Raw genomic sequence first — 22,215 nt, forward strand, 5'->3', positions numbered from 1 at the left:
GCAGCTCTTCAGCAGCGACCCCGGAGGACCGATTCCCCGTCGCTCCAGTCCCGGCGTGAGCCCGGAGCTCCTGTGGCGCGTAGTGGATGGTGCGGGGCATCGGCGATGGTTCAGGTGCAGGCGGTTCACAGGCCTGGTGGAGCAGTAGCTAAATGCACCACCGCAAGTGCCAGGCCTGCGATCACAGAACTATAAGCGCACCAGAGGGTAGAAGCCCCACGTGGGGAGGCCGAGTGGGCGAGCGAGAAAGGGAAGATTCCCGAATCGTGAACACGGAATAAGAGATCGCGAGGCCTGCTGGGAGGTAAAGGACGTCCCAGGCCCAGGGAACTTAAGAAACAAAAAAATGGAGGCTTAAAAGCACAACTCCTTTTGATGCTGTGGGTCAGAAAGGGGCTGGAATTAGGTGGTAAGAATGGCTCAGCTAGAGAGGGCATCATAAGATCACAAAAATGGGATATACCCACGACTGGGGAAAAAATGTGTACTTTCACAGCAAGCTTGAGGCGTCCCATTTCCAGCCTCTGGTGTAGGCTCTTCCTTTAATGGTTGATAATATCCTAGTAACCGCCCCCAAATCCTCTCCTCACAGACAAAACTCCGCGAACAGGTAGGTCCTGTACTTACTGCAAGCAGTAAGACATTGCTTGAACTTTGGGTGCAAGCTGGAGAATACCCAGAGATAAGACAGGTCTTACTCCCAGAGAGAAGTTCCGCAGGGGTTTACATAGGAAGTCCCAGGGTCAGGACTTAATTTTGTGGGCAATTGAAAATCAGCCCAAAGATTTGCATTTTAGAAATCTCATGTTGAATAGTCGGATGGATAAGAAACCAGTTAGGGAGGCCTTCTTTTTTTTTTTTTTTTTTTTAATTGGAGGTGGAAGATAATAAGATCTTGAACTATAGCAGTGGGAAAGGAAGAGAGCTGTAGATCCAGGAAATAGTGGATCTGCTCAGAAGCAGAGGGGTTAATACATGAGAGGCTTGAGGGCTGATCAGTGAGAACACAGTTATTTACTGAGTCTGGGACCCTGTCTTCCTTGCTCACCACTATATTATCAGAGCACAGTACCAGGAGACAGAAGTAATTTACATAGAAGAGTCACAAAATGAAGGAACTGGACCCAAATAAGGAGACTGTAAAAATTACTAATGAAAATACTTAGAGATTATTGTTGAGAGAATATTCCAAACATATTATTCCAGTTATCCTCTCTCTGACAGTATATCAGACAATCAGAAAAGTAATGAACAACCATTAAAAGTTAAAAAAAAATCATCATAATACAAGTAAATGTTCAGAGCCTAGCATAGAAATAGTAGCAAAAATTAAAATTAACAGTTATTTAACATTATAAACTCTTTAGATTTGTATATACACAACATTGCCATCAATTTTGACAGTAGATGAATAACAAAAATAATGACACAGATAATATATAGTATATAATATCTGGTTGTTTTCTCTATTTTTCTGTTTACTAAAGACAACTTGTTAAATGAATAAAACATGATTTAATTTCTATATCTATAGCATCTAATAAAATTACATATCAGAAAAAGAATTCACTGTCAGACAATGTGTCCAGATTTTTGGTTCATAAAGTAGAGTCATCAGTGTAGAAGGAGAGAGGAGGGAATGACTAATTTTGCCTGGGGAAGTCTTTCAAAGAGGAAGTGGCTTGAGCTGGCTTCCAGAACATGAGTTGGCAGGGAAGGGGAGCATGGAGGTGTGGAAGAAGATGGCATATTGAGCATAGGGTTTTGGGGGATAGCAAGGCGAAAATGTGCCGTGATTATCTCACTTCTACCATATTCCCTTCTCCTTGGAATGCCTTTCCCACCTCCCACTCCCACCACTTACTTGAAGGTCTAAAGTTATATTTTACCACCCTGTAAATCTCTGACTTCTCACACCTGGGTAAGATCCCATAGCCCTCTGAGCTTACCTCCATCAGAGCACTTACCTCAATATTGCAATTGCCTGTCCATTTGTCTGTATCCCGTAAGTAAAAGTTCCTTAAGGGCAGGTTCTGTGTTCACTGTTGTATTCCTAGCCCTGGGCACAGTGCCTGGCACATAGTAGATTCTTAATAAAGACTTGTTAAATAAGTGAAAGGCCCGGAATATCTCTTCTCCTATTTAGCATCTAATTATCCTTCAGGTCTTAGCCTAGACCAGACCAACAAGTATGTTGTGAATGGAGTACCAGTGTGCTGAGACAGTGACCACACCCTCCCCTCAATCCTTGGGGTGGCCAGGCAGAGCCTGGGGTAGCTAGACATCCTGGTCAGTCATCTCCAGCCAAGAACAATCACCTGTGTGTGCTCTGATGTGAGAAACTTTGGGAAGCACTTAGATATCTCCTCTAGGATGTTTCTTTATGGCACCCTCATTGTAGCCTCTTTACTTGTCTATGTTCTCCACAGACCACATGCTGAATGAGTGGTATCTTTTCCACAGTTGTATCCTTACTGCCTGAGCCAGGAATCTGCACATAGTAAGTGTTCAGCAAGTATTTGTTGAATGAATGCATGAACGAGGAAGCATTTGTATTAAATTTTGAAAGACAGAATTTCATTGTGTAGAGGAAAGAGCAATCCATGGAGAAGGACTGCAGTCTAGAAGGAAAACTCCATGTAACTTGTTCACTTTAGGATCCCCAGGTTCTGGAACAGCACCTGGCACATCATAGTCATTTAATGGATATTTTTGAATGAATAGAATGAAATGGCAAATGAACCTAGGCAGAGATCTCTGAAGAATCTGGTGTGATACCAGGGATGTGAGCAATTCTGTTTTACTAGAACCAATAGTGCATAAAGAGAAATACGGATAAAAATAATTTTAGAAAAAGTAAGTTGAAGCTGGGTAATGAAGTAAGGAAAGGAGGAAATTATTGATCAAGGTGCTGTGTACTAGATACATGTTATCTTCTTTATCTCTCACAACAACTGTGTGAAATTGAGTATCATCTACATTTTACAGATGAGGAAGCAGGCTCTGACAATTAAAATAACTTGACCAAGGCCCCATGGATAGTTGTCAGAACCAGTATTTGGACCCAGGCCTTCCATGCCAAAATCTATTGCTTTTACATCTATCATACTTCCTGGAAAGCTAGGCTGAAGATTGTATTGGGATTTTACTCTTGAGTCTATGGGAAGCTAGCGAAATTTCTTTAGCTGAAAAGTGACAAGACCAGAGCTGAAATTTGCTAAGATTAATCCATTAACGTATATAGGAGGAATCAAATGGGGAAAGCCGTGTGCAGGTAGATTGGGGCTGAGGCTGAGGTTGAGGCTGAGGCTGAGCCTGTTGGCTCAGAGCTCTCTAAAACAACCTGACCATTCTCACATGCTATGGGGCTCAGGAAATGCAGACCCCAATTCACCTGAGATCGATGGCTTCATTTTTCCTCTTCCACATTGGCTAGCCAGACCAGTGAGACTTAAGCTTTGTTTAATTTGTCAAAGTTTACAGAAGTGGAGAGGGCCCAAATTATCTATGCTCCCTGACTCTCTTTAGACCCATCCCAATTCACACGGAGCCATCCCTACCTCTGCTGTACCCTGTTACCTCCAGCTCCTCCCATGCTGTTTCCAGAATTACAGAATGCTATCCAATTTACCACTACTAAACATGTACAGCATTCCTTGGGGATACTAAAAATATTTCTGTGTCCAGTTTGTCTTTTTTTTGAGCCTTATCCCCTCTTCTCTCCTATTTAGTCATATAACTATTCTAGTTATCTTTTCAGGCTTACTCCCTAATTCTTTTTTTTGTTTGTTTGTTTGCACCGGGTCTTAGTTGCAGCAGGCAGGCTCCTTAGTTGCAACTTGTGGACTCCTTAGTTGTGGCATGCAAACTCTTAGCTGCGGCATGCATGTGGGATCTAGTTCCCTGACTAGGGATCGAATCCAGACCCCCTACTTTGAGAGTATGGAGTCTTAACCACTGCGCCACCAGGGAAGTCCCTCCCTAACTAATTCTTAACAACTTTCCCTAACTCTAGACATACATTTCTTGCAATAACTGGCCTCATCCTATATCTATCCAATCCTAGCCTACACATAGACTTTAAAAAAAAAATTGCCTGGATATTTACACAGGTGGTTTTCTGTGGGCAGAAAATTAGAAAAACTAAAGCCCTGAGGGAACTTTCAATAGATCTGATGGGACTTCCCTGGTGGTCCAGTGGTTAAGACTCCGTGCTTCCAATGCAGGGGGCTCAGGTTCAATCCCTGGTCAGGGAACTAAGATCCTGCATGCCACGCAGCATGGCCAAAAAAATTTTTAAAAACAAAACAGATCTGAGCAAAAGGAGTGACAGTGGGAAAGAGGGATATGGGTCAAATGCAGTAATGTTTCAGATACAAAATGACAGAACTCAGCAACTAACTGGGTGAAGTAGGGATGGGGACAAGGGAAAGAGGAGAGAAAAAGGTGTACCAGTCTGGTTTCCTGAGGGAATCATGGTGCCATTAACTGAATACAAAAGGAAGAGCCAGTTTTGGAAAAAAGATAATGAGCTCTGAGACATGCTGCTTTGGAGGAGACGGAAGGACAGCAGAGTTGGAATGTCCAGCAGGGCCAAGGAAATAACAGGCTGGGAGCTCAAAAGAGAGCTCTGGGCATCATCTGCTCAAAGATGACAGTTGAGATCACATGAAATAGTCAAGGGAAAAAGGAAGGAAGGCTAAAAATTAGGGAGAAAGAGGACTTTGGTGAGAGAGAAGTTTGTGAGGGACAAAAGGAGAACAGAGGAGGGATGGCAGCTAGTAGAGTAGGCTGAGCTCAGAGATGTAGATGAGGATAAAGGGCTTACTAGATAATTTGACTTGCCTCTTATCTTTAAATACAGGTCTGTCATAAGAAGCCCTCACACTGTCACAATATGTTGATTTTATCTCCATGACATGCCTTTTGCTTGCAAGGAATAGGGACTCATGTTATTTCAGGGAAAAGGAGGTCTACTGAAGTGATATACGTAACAACCCAAAAAAGCAGAAAACCAAACTTCAGAAAGAGCAGAAATCAAGGGCCTGACTACTCTCATGACTTTTCTGTTCCTCTCTGAATATCTGCTCCTCTGGTCAGTTTTCCTCTTTGCTTGTCAGTTACTTGAACTTCCTTATAATATCTATTCCCTCATGACTTGACATTCATTGCACAAGACCCAAAATTTTCCATGACTTTCTAGCCCCAGGGTCTTCTTATTCTCCTATCTATGCCTCTGGAGACCCCACTATTTTCCAAAGCTCTGTGCAAATCAAGATTCTATTATTTTTGGCCGCGCCGTGAGGCATACGGGTTCTTAGTTCCCCGACCAGTGATCAAACCCGGGAACCTGGGGCCCCAGCAGTGAGAGAGCTGAATCCTAACTAATGGACCACCAGGGAATTCCCAAATCAAGATTCTCTTGATCTCCCCAGAAGAACAGAAGAATAGTGTGCATGTTCCATAATTTAACCAATTCCCTATGATGCACATTTAGGTTGCTTCCAAGTTTTCTCAGTTGTAAACAATGCTACAATGACCCTTGTAGAGGGTACTGGTTGCCATGCAAACATCTGTTTTCATCCTTTCTCACCAAGAATACTTGGCTTTTCATTTGGAAATTTCATCCGTCAGTTTGGTAGCTTGGATGAGACTGAGATAGCCCCAGGCCCTCCCTGGTTTAAGCCACGTGATCAGGGCTACTTTCCCCACCCCCTCACTATAAACACCTGGAAACATGGGATAAGATTTTACATTCCCAACAATAATGTGTAAAAATGCCCATTTCATTACTCTCTTCCAACATTAGTATTTATCATTTCATTGCTACTGTTGATGCCTTGAAATTAATTTTTTAGAAGATGTATCTAATACAATTGACAGATAAGCTCTAGCAAGATAGAAACAGGATACATGACTTCCACATCATTACAGAAAAAGAAGCTGGATCATTCTGGAAAAATAATAGGGACAGGAGGAAGTAACATGAATATATAATTAACTAAAAATACAAAGAATAAGAGGGTAGAAATAAGCCCAATCTATCTAAACTATCACCCTATGTGTAAATAGGTTAGATCCCCCCATTAAAAGACGAAGACTCGCAAATTGAGCAAAGAACAGTCTAAATATTGTTGATAGGAGGCATTTTAAATGAAACCAAAATGATGACACTAAAAGAATGGTCAGAGATGTACCAGAAAAATGCAAACAAAAAAGAGAGCAAGGAAGGCATTTATTAACATGTGAAAAAACCCAAGACACACAGAAGTTAAATGGAACAAAGAAGAATATTTTTAATGATGAAAGGTACACAAAGAAGATAGACATCATAAACTATTAGACACCTAACAAATATATATAAAGCAAAAACCAGAAGAAATATAAGGGAAAAGAAAAAATTATAATCATAGTGAGACATGTAACATTTCTCTGAGAATATTTTATCAAGTGCAGAGAAAATAAGAATAGGAACATCTTGAATGATATCATTAATAACTTAATTATAATAGGTTTAGAATCTTATATCCCTCACAAATACATTTAAAATTTTGTGTCTCATACGTTGTTATTAAATGTCCACAGGACATTTAGAAAAACTGGCAAAAAGGTAAATATTACTTTTTTGAATTCTTATAGGACATGTTCTTTGACCATAATATATCAAAATTAAGGGGGAGAAAAAAATCTAAACATGTAGATATACTTTTAAAATTCTAAATAATTCTTGGGCCAACTATAAAAACAAATACTCCTAGAAGTATATGAGAAGAATAATATATCCTGTCCAAACATATTTTATTACAGGAATGCAAAACTAGTTAAACAATATGAAAGGTATTAAGGCAATGTTTATGTTAAATAGATTAAAAAAGAAAGACCATATTCTAGAGGTTCAGAAGGAATTTGATACAGCTATTCTAAATTAGAAATCTTGATGAAATAGAAATAGAATGAAACTTTTTTAACATGAAAATGAATGTACATATGAAACGAAAAGCAATAGAGTTCATTCCACTAAAGTCAAGAGTAAGATAAGGATGCCCACTATCCTTAATAAAACTGTCCAATCAGTGCAATAAGACACATTTTGTAGAGGAAAAGACAGAATTATCATTATTTGCAGATGATATGATGTTGACTTAGAAAATTCAAGAGAATTATCCAAAGAAACTATTAGAATGAAAATAATTCAGTCAAGTGTCTTGATAAAAGATAAATACATAGAAAAAGATAGCTTATTTTTATGTTAGCAATAACAAATTAGGAAATAAAATGGAGATATTTGATTCACAAAAGCAAGTGGGTTGGGCTTCCCTGGTGGCGCAGTGGTTAAGAATCCGCCTGCCAATGCAGGGGACATGGTTTTGAGCCCTGGTCCGGGAAGATCCCACATGCTGCGGAGCAACTAAGCCCGTGCGCCACAACTACTGAGCCTACACTCTAGAGCCTGCGAGCCACGACTACGACTAGAGACCGTGCTCTGCAGCAAGAGAAGCCACCGCAATGGGAAGCCCATGAACCGCAACGAAGAGTGGCCCCCGCTCACCGCAACTAGGGAGAGCCTGTGTGCAGCAACGAAGACCCAACGCAGCCAAAAAATAAATAAATAAATTTATTTAAAAAAAAAAACAAGTGAGTTAATGTATGTAAAGCACATAACACAGTTCCTAGTAGATAAGGTTATATAAATAAGCTATAACAATAAAATATTGATTTTACAGATTCCTAGAGGTGAAATTACCAAGACAAAAGATACATTTTTAAGATTCTTGATTTAAAAAAAGATTCTTGATATATGTATCTAATTTTTTTAACTCTTTATTAAAGTATAGCATAAATATGGAACTCTGGTAATCAGTGCCCAGATCAAGAAATAGAACATCTCCAGCACCCCAAAAGTCCCTTGCATGTCCCCTCCTAGTCCTTAGTCATTTTCCTCCCAAGGGTATTTCTGACTTCTGACAACACTGATTTGCCAGTTTTGCCTTTCATTTGAGTGGAATCATACATATGTACTCTTTTTTTTTTTTTTTAAAGACACCAATTGTACTTGAACATTTGTTACTTGTTTTTTTTAAAATTTATTTATTTATTTTTGGCTCTCTTGGGTCTTCGTTTCTGTGCGAGGGCTCTCTCTAGTTGTGGCAAGTGGGGGCCACTCTTCATTGCGGCGCGCGGGCCTCTCACTATCGCGGCCTCTCTTGTTGCGGAGCACAGGCTCCAGACGCACAGGCTCAGTAGTTGTGGCTCACAGGCCTAGTTGCTCTGCGGCATGTGGGATCTTCCCAGACCAGGGCTCGAACCCGTGTCCCCTGCATTAGCAGGCGGATTCTCAACCACTGCGCCACCAGGGAAGCCCCCATACGTATGTACTGTTTTGTGTCTGGTTTCTTTCGCTCAGCATTACATTTATGAGATTTATCCATATTTCATGTGCTTGTAGATTACTCACATTGCTGTATAGTATTTCCTTGTATGAATGCACCACAATTTTCCATTCTGCTGCTGCTGGGCAATTGGGTAGTTCCCAGTTTGGGGCTATTATAAAAAGTGTTGCTGGGAGCACTGTACATGTCTTTTGGTGGACGTAAGGACACTTTCCTTTTGCATACCTACATACATTGAAAAGGGCATGTGTTTATTCAGCTCCAGCAGATACTGCCAAGTAGTTTTTCAATGTGATTCTACCAATTTACACTACCAAAAGAAGCGTATGAGTGTTCCAGTTGCTCCACATACTTGCCAATACTTTTTCATTAGAGCCATTCTGATGGAAGTGTAGTGATATTGCATTGTGGTTTTAATTTGCATTTCCCTGATGACTAATGAAATTGAGCACCTTTTTATATGTTTATTGCCCATTTTGATGTCTCGCAAAGCATTAATTAAGGACTTTGCTCATTTTCCTAGTAGGTTGTTTTCTTTCCTATTGATTTGTAAGAGTTCTTAATATATTCTTGCTACAAGCCCTTTGTTAGATATAAACGTTGCAATATCTTACCCCACTCTGTGGATTGTCTTTTTACTCTCTCAATGGTATCTTCCGGTGAACAGAAGTTCTTAATTTCAGCAATTCAATTTATCAAAATTTTCCTTTGTGGTTAATGCTTTTTCATGTCCTGTTTAAATAAGGCTTTGATAGCTAGCCTTCCTTCCTTCCTTCCTTTCTTGGCTGTGTTGGGTCTTAGTTGCGGCACGTGGACTCTTCGTTGCAGCGCATGGGCTTCTCTCTAGTTGTGGCATGCGGGTTTTCTCTCTCTGGTTGTGGTGCACAGGCTCCAGAGCACGTGGGCTCTGTAGTTTGCGGCATGTGGGCTCTCTTGTTGAGGCATCGGGGCTCAGTAGTCGTGGCGTGTAGGCTTAGTTGCCCCGCAGCATGGGGGATCTTAGTTCCCCGACCAGGGATCTAACTCGCGTCCCCTGCATTGGAAGGCGGATTCTTTACCACTGGACCGCCAAGGAAGTCCCTTGTGTCCTGTTTAAAAAAAGAAAAAATCTTGGTCTACTTCAAGGTCACAAAGATGTTACATTACGTTTTTTCTAACCAAAATTGCTTTTTTTTTTCAGTACCATAAAATTATTTTAATATCTTTTTCTCTATGACTGAGTATACAAAGATAATGGAAGTAATGTATTTTTCTGCTATCAAGATGGGTAGAATATATCAAAATCCACCTGTTGAATTTTCTTTAAATAGTCCTCCAAAGCATCCTGAAGAAAGGCAGGAAGTTTTCACTTTCACTTTGTGGAAGGACCTAGCATGCTTTAAGCACAAATATGCCTGACTAGTAATGACGTATATTATGTCTCTCACATTTTTATCATTGGTTCTTCTGTAGAAAATCCTCTTGTGAAACACCATGTGTTGTATTTGTCAAACACACAAATATCTGAGGGAAGGAACACCGTTCTTCGGCCACTATGATAGGACATTGCTCTTACGTATATGACAATTCCTTGTGTTTTTCCAGTGTGACTTGTGGCATGATCTGCACCAAGATCCTTTATACCCAGTACTTCTAGTCTTAAATAAGGAAGAGAGCTCTGTGTGTTTTCTGCATAACTGTACAGTTTCTGTGTATTATGTTATGCTGTGTCATCCAAACTTTTTTCTCCTTCATCAATGATTTTTAGAAGCCATTTTTTGGTCAGATTATGTCTTTTGACAGCAGCTTCCCATCCACTTTTTCTTCTCAGTCCCTCATGTGGGGGCCTGGCTTTCCATCTTACTGGGGCTCTGTGAAGTCAACCTGGGGCCCAGAAACAGGGCCTGCTCTGCTGGTGTGCAGACCTGCCGTAGTTCAATAGCCACAGGCTGATGGGGCAGATTATCACAGTATACATAGTCCACAGTTTTTTTTTCAAAACTGCATTCACATCAGTCCAATTGTTTTCTCAGAGGCTGAGTCTTTAATCAGCCTGAGCCAGTTCCACATCGAAGGCCCTCAATGCAAGAGCAGAGCTTTGGGATTCTGCAGGGAGCAGCAGGGAACATAAATAGCCATCATGATATTGTTTCTGCAGCAGCTCCACATAGTATCATTCTGTGCTCAAAGCACTCGGTCCACTGTCCATGGCCATGCTTCCCCTGGGGCACCACTGGCCTGGAAGCGGAGGTGGTGGCACAGACTGGCGACCCCAAATTGCTTTTTAAAGTAGGTGAATCACAATATACACAGCCATAAGATGTGAATAAATGCTTGTTTTGTCATATGCATCCCAGGCCCTAGCAAGTTCCAAGCTGGCCTGAACATCTGCCTTTTTGGTAGTGCTGAAATAGGCCTTGAAATAGGCCTGGGAGTTGAATGGTGCCTGACCTATTCCTTTAATAGCTAGAGGGTTGCATCATTTGCCAAATCAGACACTGTTCGCAAAATGACCTCCTTACATCAGTATCATCTCTTTGGTAATGTGCTTGTTTAGTGCTGCTACTAGAGGGGTGAGGGGTGACGCATCCTTTCCATTAACACAAGTATTTCATCTGTCTCATGGTGGCCTGTGCCAAGACCATGCTCGAGCAATCTTGGAAAGACAGTTAAAACATAATAATAATAGATAGTATTTAGCAAGCACGTATTAATTGCTCACCATTGATAGTATATTTATCAATAATATCAATATCCACCAATAATAATATTTATTGTGCAGTTATGGAGGCACTGTGCTAAGAGCGTTATGTGTGTTATCTCATTTCATCTTCACATTAATTCTATGAGACAGGAATGATTATTATCCCAGTTTTAGAAATGAGGGAACTGAAGTTCAGTGAGGTTAAGGAAATTTCCCAAAGGAACTTGGCCAGTAAGTGTCAGAACTAAGTAAGTGCTCAACCAGGATGGAAACACAGGCCTGTCTATTCACAGCCTATGCTAGCTCTCTAGCCATACACATGTATCTAATAGACATGCTGTACAAGTCAGTTTGATGCAGCTGCAGAAGTCTTTCTTATAATCATGCCAGTAGGGCTAGAGTATCCCAGCAATTAAAACTTCACAATATAATTGCATAGCATGGCATAAAAGACTCTTTGTGATCTAGCCCTTACCCCTATACGCAACCCTCAACCCTCATCTTTGATTTTGCACCAAGTAGAACCACCCTGCTTCCAGTGCCCTGAGAACTTCATGGTGTTCATGGCTTTCTGCCTTGAGACATACTATTCTCTTTGTTTCACATTCCCTTCCACTTGTTTATTTGTCAAATTCCTTTAAAATCCAGCTAAGACATTGTCTTTTCCAGTAAACCTTCCCTAATTTCCCTCTGACAGTGCTAAACGTTCTGTTCTCTGTATCAACCTCTGTAGTTAATATAAAAATGTGTTGCTCACTCAGTCATTCAACATTAAATACTATTCTTTTCAGGCAGTAGGCTAAGTACTAGGAGACAGAGAGTCAAGTAACACTTTTGCAGAAGGAAGACTATGTTGCTAAAGCGTGGACGTAACCTAGCTAGTCATTCCACCAGCTGAAATAAAGAATAGGTTTCAACAAGTTGGGGTGGGTGGGGAGAGCGTATACTAGGCGGAAAGTGTGATGGGACATTCTGATTCAGCCCAAACTTAGGAAAACAAGAGTTGGTAATCCAGCCGGGCATTTGTTTGAATCAACGTTCATGCTGTGGAACAGGATGACATCTGTTCAGCATCTTGGATTGATTTTGAGCCCTTGTGGGGAAAGGAGTTAGGACCAACGCCGAGAGAGTTGTTTAAGAAGGAGATTTTGAGATACTCTGGGTGTATGTTTTGCTGCTGTGGAGCCAGGGAAAGGCCAGTCTCTTCACTTCCACACAGAACCCAACTCTGCTGCATTATCTTGAGGGGTAGCTTTCCGCACGTTGGCTGGTAGCCCCCTGGGGTAGGGATACTGGCATTTTTACAGGCCCTGTGTCAGCAGTGGCCTTGGCAGAGGCTGTACCCTTGGATGGCCTCATGGGTAGAGGGCATTGAAGAGGGGGAGCCAGAGCAAAAAAGGAAAACAAAGGTGGATGCCGAATGAAGGCTTATGGCTCACAGGCTGGTTCTTCCACCTATGAGACACACCTGGGGTCTTCCACTTAAAATTGGGGCAAGAACATGAATTCTGGGCTGCTGAGATGTATCTATATACATAAACATATTTATATTTATATATCTTGGTAGATTAAGATCATATAATCTTAAATTATAACCACAAACTATTGAGTCCTGGAGACATCGGAGTTATTTTTTTTTATTTTTTATTTTTTTTTAATTGTCAGTCACTTTGGGTGTTCACAAATTGCTCAGGGGTGACCTGTTGAGTGATGGACAACGAACCAAAGCGAGAGTAGGAACTCTCTCTTTATTTATTTATTTATTTAATTTATTTATGGCTGTGTTGGGTCTTCGTTTCTGTGCGAGGGCTTTCTCTAGTTGTGGCAAGTGGGGGCCACTCTTCATCACGGTGCGCGGGCCTCTCACTATCGCGGCCTCTCTTGTTGCGGAGCACAGGCTCCAGACGCGCAGGCTCAGTAATTGTGGCTCACGGGCCCAGTTGCTCCGCGGCATGTGGGATCTTCCCAGACCAGGGCTCGAACCCGTGTGCCCTGCATTGGCAGGCAGATTCTCAACCACTGCGCCACCAGGGAAGCCCATGAGTTATCATTTTTTATTTGCTTTTAGGGAACTGTGTCTTATTTGTCTTTATGTCCCAGGACCTATCATAAAGCCTGACTGACACACAGCAACTGGTGACAAAATATTTGTGGATTTATTTAATAAAGGAGTTAGGAGGAGTCAGAGAAGGAGGGTGGAGAGCATCACACATACATGCACATGCTTAGAACGTGATGATTTCTTCCTGGTCTGACCAGATCCAGAGTATGAAGCAGAAATGGAATCTATGCCACGGTTTCCAACCCCTTTGGATTCTGTCCATGTGTGTGAGGACATGCTGAGACAAGTTCCGTGGCAGTTAGAACGTGAACTGGCTGCCAAGATGGAGGGGAAGGAACAATTAATCTTTACCTTCTACTGTCCCAAGGTTCCCAAAGTCAAGGGGTACCGGAAATACCAAAGGGTGAGGAGGTACCGAATTGTAGTTCAGATGGGAAGAAGAGAACTTGTTTAAAGGCGGGTCTAGACAGAGTGTCCTAAAGATGGGGAAAGGATGACCCAGAAATGTTTGTCTTTTATAGAAGGGGTAGGGAAAGCTATCCACCAATCGAACCCACATGGGGGTACTTGAGGCAGAGAAGAGCAGGAGACCCTGGGGGTCAAGGGTTATCTTTCTGGGTAGGCAATATCTCCCTCATCCCTCATCCTTGTAGCCTACCCTCCCCACCAACCAACATCCGAGTGCCTCGATGCCACCCCAGAGGCTGCAGCAGCATGTGGATCAGACACACACCTACATCCGAATGTTCTGTGGCAGCCTCTGTGGCTTTAGCCTCCTAATGCTGATCTGCGTGTCCCCACTGAACTGGGTGCAGTTCCTGCTGATCAACAATGGCCTTGAGCTCTACGCAGGACTCTGGATCTCATGCAACCATGAGCTGTGCTGGAGCCACACACCCAAGCCACCCTGTGAGTGCCACTAAATTGAATGCCACAGGCCCCACAGTTCCAGAGTTTTCTGCCACAATGGCCCTCCATCTTTCTTCCTCCAAGATCTTTTGCCCCTCACCTCTCTAAGTCTAGGAGGGATCTCAGCCAGATTGTGAACATGGCCTTTCTTCTCTATGGTGTCCTTGGTGTACCCTTTCTCCCTCCTACCCCAGGTTGTTTCCTCTCCCAAATTATGAGTTGATAGTCTCTTTACCCTCTGGGAAGAACTCGTTTGTCATTTATGAGCCTGTTCCTGTGATGCAAAGAGATTGTTATTCTAATGTGGTTCGCAGAAACAGAAATGATTGATCATAGCTGGGAGATAGAGCAAAGTGTCTCAACCTCCATCAGATTTAACTTTCAAGGTCAGTTTGTTCTTATGCTAGCAATAGAAGAGAAGTTAAATGCGTGTCAGATATGTAGTATAATAAATGCCAGCTATTTAGAGAATAAATTGTCAAATTTTATGTGAATTTAAGTAAATCTGAAGATGCAACACATAATATTTAAAAATAAATGTTTAGGGCTAGAAGATACCATATGCATGAGGTTTTTCAACCAGAACTAAGACTTAGAGGAAAGCTAAAACTACACTAAAGAGTTTCCCCAACATCTGCAAGAGAAACATTTACACAAAGAACAGGTATTGTGAAAGAAAACATACGTGAGTAAAGTGTTTATTTCACTGCTTAGATAAACAGGAGTCCCAGATTTGGGGGGAGGGGGGACCTAGGCCCAACCCTGAAGTGAAGCATCACTTATTTGGCATGGGCTTATGCTTTGTATTTGAAACTAAGGAGCAGGATTGTCAAGCGAGACCTTCGGAAGAAACTAAAATCAAAGACAGGCAGAGAATTCAACTGCATCTTCAACTGAAAATAAAAACGAGAGAAAATAATTGCAACAAATATGAAAGAGAAAAGGTTAATGGCCTTAATATATATATATATATATATATATAAGATATACAAATTATTATTACAAAAAAGACAAATCCCCCAATAAATAAATTTTTTGTAAACAATTCACAAAACAGAAACTACAGATGTCTAACAAACATGGGAAAAATGACTTTAACCTCAATCAGCCAGTAAAGAATGGCAAATCAAATGAACGATGAGATAGGATTTTTCAGCCATGACATTAAAAGAGATTTGTAAATGGTAATACACAATGCTGCACACTCCCATACACACTGAGGACACATAAATAGGAACAACCAAAGCAATGGGATTATGTGCATCCAGAGATTTACACTCACTAATTCCATTTCTAGAGAAATGGAGTGAGAGATATAGGCATAAAAATTAAGCTGCAATTATATTTATGTAACCCAGGCTAAACCTCAGGCTTTGAGATTATTATTTAAATCTTTAATGAGTCAGAATCTTGAAATGTTGTCACTTAAAGCAGTTTATTTCTTGGAGCCTTGAATTCACCTATGAGGCCAACTGTTAATCGTTTGGAGAATGTCAACTAAGTGAGTCCTTAAGTACACAATTGTAAGTCAAGTATCCACCCTATTTCCAGTGTTAACTAGTCCTAATTCTAGGGTCAGTAATCAGTCTGCAATACAGATCTCATAAGGAATTCCCCAAATATAATCAGTATGTCCAGGCCTCATCAGCCTGTAACAATAATATGTTATTATTGCCCAAATAGATTATTGCCCAAGTTCAAGAACTTCACACTTTTACCTACTGGATTGCAAGAATTTAGCCCCCTCTCCCATGGTGTCCCCAGTCATTTCTTTTCTTTCTTCTTTTTTTTTTATAAATTTATTTATTGGCTGCATTGGGTCTTCATTCCTGAGTGGGGGCTTTCTCTATTTTCAGAGCGCGGGGGCTACTGTTTGTTGTGGTGTGCGGGCTTCTCATTGTGGTGGCTTCTCTTGTTGCGGAGCATGGGCTCTAGGCACGCAGGCTTCAGTAGTTGTGGCACGCGGGCTCAGTAGTTGTGGCTCGCGGGCTCTAGAGCGCAGGCTCAGTAATTGTGGCACAAGGGCTTAGTTGCTCCGTGGCATGTGGGATCTTCCCGGACCAGGGCTTGAACCCGTGTCCCCTGCATTGGCAGGTGGATCCTTAACCACTGCACCGCCAGGGAAGCCCCCCAGTCATTTCTGAGACTTTCACTGGGGCTATCTCAAGTGGGCTCAAGTACCTGTGTGCTCATGTTCCTCTGTCCTGGACTTACTTCAGGCCATTGTTCCTCTGCCTCTGTCTTCCCCTGGTTCTAGATAACTGATAGCCTCTGTGCCATAGCTATTGGTAATGGGATGAAGAAAGGATGGGAGTAAAGGACACCATCCTTCACTTTTACTACTAGGTCTCAGCGTGGAATAGACCTTTCTGCTAATTTCCCCCATAGCATAGGTGAAATCAGACCATAATGTAAAAGAATGTGTTGCCACAGAGAGTAACTTGAACTGTCTTTTTTGCAGAGGGTGGGGAAGAAAGCATAGGTCTTTGGTCCAGAGCCAGGACCCCAGGAACCATCACACAATAAACACCCACAAGCTGTGTAGGGATGATTTATTCTGGTATACCAACTGGTTACAAGGGAATCTAAATACCAAGAAGATTTCAAAGCTTCCTCTCCAGGGTTCTGGGTATCCATCCAGGATCTTTTCTATTCTTACTGAGACATACAAGTAGGGCCTTTTATTAATGGGTAAGCTGCTATAAAAACTGCTGTTTAAAAGCTGAAATAGGGTTTGCTCTTACAGGAGGTAGAGGCTTGAATTCACCTTTCAGACCTTTGTTTTGTTTTGTTACATGAATTTTAAAAGACTATGAAGTTAGCCAAATGCAGCTGTTTTAGACTCTGAAGGTAAGTGTTTAGTTAGTTTGGTTAGATAATTTTTTGTGTATGCTGCAGATATTTAGTTGTTCCTATGGACTTGTGAGTGATCTTGTTTATGGAGTTTTCAGGAGGTGAGCAGCTAAGACTGAGAAGATCGTAAGAAGAACGTGAAGGTACATTCTTCCCCTCATGGTAGAAAAAAGACTGGACTGTAACATATCTTAGACAGGAGTTGGACTGGATATCTTAGTAGTCTTTTGTTTTTTAAATATCAGAACCCATTTGAAATAGCATAAGCTAAAGAGTGAACTTCTTTATAATGATTCGGAAGCATCTCATAGACTCCCAAAGGCAGGAAGTTCTCTGGACCTCAGGGAATTCCAGAAGAGGCTGTGATCTCAGGCAAAGAAAATCAAGCCAGCCAGTCACTCAGTCTCTCCAGAGCTCCTTTGTCACTCAAATTTGTTTATGCTTTATTTTATCTCTACAGCTCAGCTTTTCCTGTTTATTAGTATGTAAGTGCCTGAAAAAGGGGATATACCAGGCTAGCTTTATATCTTCTTGGTTCAAGCAAGCAAAAGAGGAAATTAGCATCAATCAGTCCCAAATCCAGATATCCAAGGATCAGAGTTAAATTGGTACCCTTCCTTGGTCCTACTACCTATAGTCAAGGGAGCTATAGGCAAGGATCCAGGGCTCTAGACAGGGACTTCTAAGGCCCATGGGGGACTGGGGGCTCAATACTGCAAAAGATGCCTATCACACTGGGCTTCATGCAGCTCAGTCTAGGCTGATGGTTCTGACTGGCTAATTCTGAATGACCCAGTTTTCAGAAAACGTGCTGCCTTTGAGTTATCATGTTTTAATGTGGCTAACTTGTTGGGGCCACATAGCACCTGACCTCTGTGGGTAGGAGTGTGGTTTCTCTTAATGGAAATTACTGTTACTGATTGTGTTAGCCAGTGATGTGTTCTAGAGAACAAAATAAAACTTGAGAGGCAGTTTGTCAACTGGGATAAGCTTGGTACTCTTCTCTCTGGGTTACTTGGAAGATGGACTTGGATTCTTAGACATAGAAGTGCTTAGAGAACTTTCAGTGGTAGGGATGACCTGGCCCTCGTTACACTGAGACAGAAAATAAGCTAGACCAGGAGGCACCCTATAAAGCAGCGGTCCGCAACCTTTTTGACACCAGGGACCAGTTTCGTGGAAGACAATTTTTCGAGGCGGGGGATGGTTCAGGCGGTAATGAGAGCGATGGGGAACAGCAGATGAAGCTTCGCTTGCTCCCCTGCTGCTCACCTCCTGCTGTGCAACCCGGTTCCTAACAGGTGCTGGGGGTTGGGGACCCCTGCTATAAAGGATATTGAAGATATTGGCAGATCCGTGGTATCTCAGAAAGATCCACCTACGTGTAATTGTAAGTTACTCTGTTTCTTAAATCTTCTGTGAAACATTGCTGGGGACGTCAAGGGAAGGATCTATTCCATGTTAGGGATGTGGTAGCCAAAAATGTGGGTTGGCATGCTCCCTCTTCTCTCTTACCAACGTCCAATCTGAAGGGGCAGAGCCAAAGAGAGCAGAGCTCTGGAGCCAAGAGATAAGAGAGAGAAGGAGTGTTGTGGCACTAGGGTGAGGGCATTGGAGCAAAAGAACTTTAGCAGACCTGTCCTCAAACGCATGTGAGATGGGACCTTGAGAGACTCTCAGGAAAAAAAAGGAGATATTTGTGGGGTGTTAAATTCCTGCAGTCCAGTAAATTGGGGCTTGAAATCATTACAGTATGGGAGTTCAGGTAAACGTGACTTCATTTTATGGTCACAGGCTGACAGGGACTGTACATGCCACATACATTTGAAAGAGAAAAAACAAATAGAAACAAACTCCAACAATGGTAAAATCATTAAGCGAAGTACGTTGATATGATAGACTATCTTGTAGCCATTAAATATGATGTTTACAGCAGGTGATCTGGGAAAAATCTTACCATATAATCCTCTTAAAAATCACGAAATTCAGTATCATATCCACTGTGTACAGAGGATAGAAAAATACCAGAAAGAAACCAAATAAACTGCTAACAATGGTTGTCTCTGGGTAGTGGGATTGTGGCTGATATTCTTGCTGCTTCTTGGTACTTTTCTAGTCTCCCCAATGCTTATATTGAACATGTATTACTTTTAGAATTAGAATTAGGAACAAGAAAAAGTTTAGGGGCTTCCCTGGTGGTGCAGTGGTTGAGAATCTACCTGCCAATGCAGGGGACACAGGTTCAAGCCCCGGTCTGGGAAGATCCCGCATGCCGTGGAGCAACTGGGCCCGTGAGCCACAATTACTGAGCCTGCGCGTCTGGAGCCTGTGCTCCACAACAAGAGAGGCCGCGATAGTGAGAGGCCCACGCACCGCGATGAAGAGTGGCCCCCGCTTGCCGCAACTAGAGAAAGCCCTTGCACAGAAACGAAGACCCAACACAGCCAAAAATAAATAAAATTTTTAAAAAAAGAAAAAGTTTAAATTTGTGTTGTGATATTAGAGTCACACCTCTTATAAGCTAGTTTACATCTAAGTTAATGTGTTAATGTACCCAGAACTATTTGTATATTACCTTTAGTTCTACAGTGAAGGTTTTGCCTTCATAGTGAAAAATTCCAAGTATCAATGAAGAGCTGGGAAAGAAGATCCTTATTTGTGCCCTGGATGCCACATAGCAAGCTCAGCTTCATCCTCTTTAGTCTTCACTCCCTTCTCTAAGACTCTGTCTGGTTTTCTTAAGGAGAGGTCCCCCATTGGACTAACCAGGCCTTTCCTTTCTCCATCTCCTTGGCAGATTACCTCCAATATTCCAGGGCCTTCTTCCTCATCTCTGTCCTCACCATTCTTGTTGCTCTTGGCTGGCTCTTCAGATCTTGCCTCCCTAGAAGAGGAAGAATGACTCCTAACTTGGATCTGAAGGTATCCATGCTCAGCTTCATCTCAGGTAAAGACCTAGATGGCAGGGTAATACTATGGTAAAATTGTTGAGGGAACATAGTTCCTCTGTGCGGGCTTTCATCCTCTTTTTCTTGTCCCTTTTCTCTTCTTCATTATTACATCAAGTTGCCAGCTACCTGCCTTGTCTTATTGTATAAAACATCCATTAGTTAACTTATGCCAAGGGAGAGGTAGAGGCCCCTTCTCTCTCCCACCTTGGTCAGTCCTTGGATTCTTATCTTCTTGATCCTTTCTATACAATATGGTGTCTGGAAGTAGAAGAAGAGTTGGGGGTGGCTGTCGAGGCAGATTGAAGACACTGAGGGATATGACGTATTTTCTTCTGGTCCTAGCCTCCTGCTTGCTCCTCTGCCTCATCCTATTTCTGGCACAGGTTCACTGGCATTCTAGGGATGCCATGGAGTCAGCTCTCCTATGGACCTACCATATTAATTGGGGGAGTGACTTCTTATACATGTTTGCTGGTGAGTCAGTCCCCTCCCTGCTTTATGCTAGAAGGATGGACGGGGAAATCACTTCTTGGAAGGGAGGTGGACTCTAAGAGAAATAGAAACACTAACTGTTCCTATCAAGAACGCTTATACATCTAGAAGCAGAGTGGTATGGTAAAGAAAGCACGGATTGGGAATTCCCTGGCGGTCCAGTGGTTAAGACTCTGCTTCCACTGCAGGGGGCGCGGGTTGGATCACAGGTTGGGGAACTAAGATCCCACATGCCATGTGGCGTGGCCAAAAAGCAAAGAAAAAAAAAAAAAGCACAGATTTTGGAGTCTGAAAAGCTAGAATTAGTAGACTGTTCTACCACTAACTGAGGCACAAACAGGTTGAGTAACTTGCTCAAGACAACACAGAAAGTAGTGAAACTATGATTGGCATCCAGGAGGTTCTAGCTTTGTTCTAACCATGTAAGAAGTACAATAATGAAATGGAAGCACAGAAGGCTAAAGGAAGCCTGCTGGGGGAGGGAGGGTTGGCTTCACTGAAAAGAGGCATCTTGAGCTGAGTATTTAAAGAATGAGTTAGAATTTTAAAAGCCAAAAGACCGTCTGTCTCTTGAAACTCACCTCGAATTCTTCTCTTCCCCTAGGGATTATCTCCTTCCTCAACCACATAACTTCCAGATCTCCTCCCCTTGATCAAAATGTCACTGCAGTTCCCATAGACAAGTCAAGGCTGGGGATTGGTCCAGTGACTACAGTATCACCTGCTGAAGATGCTGGGTCAGGGTCTCAGACAGAATCTACAAGTGAGAAAGAGAAAAAACTATCAAGTTCAGAACTGTGATGGTGATAGGATAACCCAACTACTTCCTGTCTTAAAACAGGGGAGAAGCTAACTGAGTAGGGAATGATTGTGCAGATTCGAGGAAACTCTCCTAATATCATGGCCATATTACTGAAGGAGAGAGCATTAAACCTGATGAAATGTCCTTTGTGTATGTTGCATCCAAAATATGTATGATAGTCATAAAGAAAATAATGAAAACTCACCCGAGAAAAAGTTTCTAAAAGAAAATATCAGTGTTTAGGGTCATGAATGAAAGAAACTAGCAATAGATGCAGTGCGTGAATCAGAGCTCTCTTTGGGCATCAGGGATTTCATAGACCAGAATGGTCAATGTAGAAAAATGTCACCAAATTTTGTTTGAAATTTTCTTTATCGTGTGTGGCTTTGGGAATACCCAGGATGGAAGGCATTTGAACAATATCGTTGAATCTAATTGGAGATCATTACCAGAAATGGAATGAACAACAATGGAGATAATACCTACCACCCAAAGGAGGTGAGAGGTGCTGGGTAGATTCTCGGGAATCCATGACATCCCACTTCTTATGAAGATTGGTAATTTGAAAACCTTACAGTCTATTAGGTAAACCAACTGCTTCTCCCTAAGCTAGAGGTTATGTTAACCAGGCATCCATAAACTCTCTGAAATTCTATACAAAACTTGTGTATGGTCTTTTCTGTGAAGAGGGCCATACATTCAATCAGATTCTTGATAGGCCTATGACTCTTTTGATTCCTTAGATTATGTTTTACTGAGCCAAATGAGGCTAAAGGACTTTCTTCAGCCTAAGTATATACATGGACAAAGTTAAAATTTTTTCCATGTTTTATATACTGTTTAAGACTGAGTAAGGGTGGGGGAATTCAGGCAATCACATGGATCTTTTGATGGCTAAAGATCCCTTTTAAACTGAGACCAGATTCCATGCAGAAGGTCCCTGACCTTCATCTTATCCTTTATTCCTTTAGTAGCTGCCACTACTCTTTTGTTTGTTGAGGTCCATTCTTCTTCTTCTCAAGCCTGGCAATGGAATGGACTATAGTGTCCAGTTTCACCCCTTGCTGCTCTTA

At 41.9% G+C, this 22,215-nt stretch overlaps 1 protein-coding gene, 1 non-coding gene and 1 pseudogene across 4 annotated transcripts; 2 read left to right on the forward strand and 1 right to left on the reverse strand.

Annotated features, from left to right (window-relative positions):
• Window positions 1-27: 27 nt before the first annotated feature.
• TMEM202 (transmembrane protein 202) lies at window positions 28-21,577 on the forward strand. 3 transcript variants are annotated; one of them, XM_068555015.1, is made up of 5 exons: window positions 13,458-13,538; window positions 13,789-14,044; window positions 19,695-19,844; window positions 20,191-20,322; window positions 20,945-21,577. In XM_068555015.1, exons 1-5 carry the CDS (start codon window positions 13,458-13,460, stop codon window positions 21,139-21,141), a joined length of 816 nt encoding a protein of 271 aa, XP_068411116.1. In that variant the 3' UTR covers window positions 21,142-21,577. The 3 variants fall into 3 exon arrangements, 1 of the variants encoding a protein (XP_068411116.1); XR_011075380.1 differs by lacking the exons at window positions 13,458-13,538; window positions 13,789-14,044; window positions 20,191-20,322; window positions 20,945-21,577 and adding exons at window positions 28-304; window positions 2,430-2,500 and having other exon boundaries at window positions 19,695-19,781; XR_011075382.1 differs by lacking the exons at window positions 13,458-13,538; window positions 13,789-14,044; window positions 20,191-20,322 and having other exon boundaries at window positions 19,788-19,844; window positions 20,945-21,036.
• Window positions 4,184-4,256, forward strand: TRNAW-CCA (transfer RNA tryptophan (anticodon CCA)). Its single transcript has one exon. It is a non-coding gene; the product is annotated as a tRNA-Trp (tRNA).
• On the reverse strand, window positions 9,586-10,439 carry LOC137760059 (NADH dehydrogenase (ubiquinone) complex I, assembly factor 6-like; annotated as a pseudogene).
• Window positions 21,578-22,215: the final 638 nt, after the last annotated feature.

The sequence above is a fragment of the Eschrichtius robustus genome, chromosome 1 (assembly GCF_028021215.1).
Source record: "Eschrichtius robustus isolate mEscRob2 chromosome 1, mEscRob2.pri, whole genome shotgun sequence".
Taxonomy (NCBI): domain Eukaryota; kingdom Metazoa; phylum Chordata; class Mammalia; order Artiodactyla; family Eschrichtiidae; genus Eschrichtius; species Eschrichtius robustus.

Excerpts from the sequence above, each read along its gene's own strand:
- TMEM202 (XM_068555015.1), top strand. The coding sequence starts at position 13,458 with ATGGAGGGGAAGGAACAATTAATCTTTACCTTCTACTGTCCCAAGGTT. Across the intron at positions 14,045-19,694 it reads CCACACACCCAAGCCACCCT|ATTACCTCCAATATTCCAGG; the intron begins GTGAGTGCCACT and ends TCTCCTTGGCAG. Across the intron at positions 20,323-20,944 it reads CTTCTTATACATGTTTGCTG|GGATTATCTCCTTCCTCAAC; the intron begins GTGAGTCAGTCC and ends CTCTTCCCCTAG.